At 64.2% G+C, this 1,884-nt stretch overlaps 1 protein-coding gene across 1 annotated transcript in view; it reads right to left on the reverse strand.

Moving 5' to 3' along the window:
• KANK3 (KN motif and ankyrin repeat domains 3) overlaps positions 1-1,876 on the reverse strand; it is a gene marked incomplete at its 5' end in the record, with an annotated part of 4,180 nt that extends 2,304 nt beyond the window's left edge. Inside the window, 4 exons of the mRNA XM_009323017.1 lie at positions 226-317; positions 861-1,055; positions 1,201-1,300; positions 1,543-1,876. Coding sequence (XP_009321292.1) covers positions 226-317; positions 861-1,055; positions 1,201-1,300; positions 1,543-1,876 — 721 coding nt within the window. The remainder of the gene's footprint in view (positions 1-225; positions 318-860; positions 1,056-1,200; positions 1,301-1,542) is intronic.
• Between the last annotated feature and the right edge of the window lie 8 nt (positions 1,877-1,884).

Genomic DNA, 1,884 nt, shown 5'->3' on the forward strand with positions numbered 1-1,884 from the left:
AGGGACTGGGTGAAGGCAGGACCCTGAAACCCCAAAACCACGCTGGGATGGCCCAAGCTGAGTCCACATGGGTTTTGGGGTATCTGTGACAAAGCCTGGAGCAAAGGGCTGTGTTTTGGGGGAAGGTGCTGAGCTGGGCTTTGCTGGCCCATCTTTGGGGAGGGCCAGCCCCAGCGGAGGACTCTGGCAGGGGCCGGGCGAGCCGTCCCACCCACAGCATCCCACTCACCACCTCTTTGCTCTTGGTGGCACCGGGGTGGCCCAGGTGGGTCTTGACAATGAGGCAGGCCTCCCGCATCCTGGGGCTCAGCTCAAACCTGGGGAGAGCACGAGGGCATCTGCGGCGCGGGGCTGTGTTGCCCCACCAAAACCAGACTGGCAAGGGGCACCCCGAGTCCCCCTGTGGAGGTTTTGCTCCTTTTCCCGATGCCTGCAAGCCTCCACAAGCTCCCCATGGTGCAAGGTCCAGCCCAGTGGTTGCACCCTAGCAGCTTCAGCCTCTGCAACCCCCCACTGAACCAAGCCTTATACGGACGCGCTCAGGCACGATTTACCCATTTTTAGGCCAAATTTTTTCCTTTTGTTGAAAAATGCCATTAAGGGCTGTTGGTTTCCCCCCCCGCCCTCCAAACTATTTTCTCCAGCAAAGAGGCATCTGGGGCCTCAGTCTCATCCTTCCCTTAGCAGACCCAAGAAGCTGGAAGGATTTTTTTCCTGCCAAGCAGTTTCTGCAGGAGTTGAATGTTTTTTCCCATCGGCTGCACTGAAACCTGGGGCAGATGCCCCGAGTCAGCAGGGCCGGTGCCAGCCCGTGGCTCCCAGCTGCGCGGGGCGAGGGAGCCTCCCCCATCAGCACTTACTTCTCCTTCACCTCAGGGGGCTCCGGCAGGGTCATGCCAGCCCCCTCGTGCTCCCATCCTGGCTCGCACTCGCCTTCCCTGGCCTCCTCATCTGAGGTTTCAGTATCCCCCTGCTCCTCGCTGTCGGAGCTGTCAGCCGAAGCCTTCTCAGAGGAGCTGTCTCCTTCCTCCTCCTCGCTGGATGTGCTCTCGTACCTGCACAGAGGGAGGATGCTCAGTGGCAATGCAGCACCCAGCTGGTCCCCTCCAGGCCCCCCATTGCCACTGCCCCCAGCCCAGGACAGGGATGCTGGGGGCCGGGCCTGGCTCAGGGGGGTGGCAGGAGCCCCTCGGCACGTACTCCCCGTTCAGCACGCCCACAAACTGCAGGCTCTTCTTGCTGCCCTCGGCCTCACTCCGCGGGGGACCGTCCCGCTTCTTCATGATGGACTTCAGGGCTCCTGGGGGCAGAGAGATGGGTGTCAGGGGCCAGCGGGCAGGAACCTCTCCACGGGGCTGCCCAGGCACCCTAAACCCACCAGACCCCAGGGCAGGCATGGGAGGGATGTGGGCAGAGTGCAGGCAGCCGCTGTGACACAGGTAGCGTTGGCCCTGCAGGCGCTGTCCCCAACAGGGCCTCCCTCTCCCTTCCCACAGGAACATCCCAACCCAGACCCTGCTGTCGTCCCCGGCACCAACTCACCAGCCGCAGGACTCGGGGCAGCTCCGCCATCCCGCACTGGGGACGTGTTCCGGCTGCTGTGCGTCGTCTCTGGCACGGCTGCCCCAGGGGCTGGGCTGCCCTGGCACGTCCCCCCCATTGCTCCTGCGCCCTGTGCCGAGGGGCTGCTCAGTGCATTGCCCGCACTGGGCTCTGTCTCCTCGCCTGCTGGGACAGCGCTGTCCATGTCGGTCTGGCTGCCCTTGTCTTCGCACCTGGCAGCCGAATCAGGGCCGACTGCCACGTCCCGCCCATCGGGGCGGCAGCCCACCCCAATGGAGGTGGTTGGTGGGCAGCACTCCACGCCTGCCTCTGCCCTCCCTG

This window comes from Pygoscelis adeliae, unplaced genomic scaffold, assembly GCF_000699105.1.
Source record: "Pygoscelis adeliae isolate BGI_AS28 unplaced genomic scaffold, ASM69910v1 Scaffold284, whole genome shotgun sequence".
NCBI lineage: Eukaryota > Metazoa > Chordata > Aves > Sphenisciformes > Spheniscidae > Pygoscelis > Pygoscelis adeliae.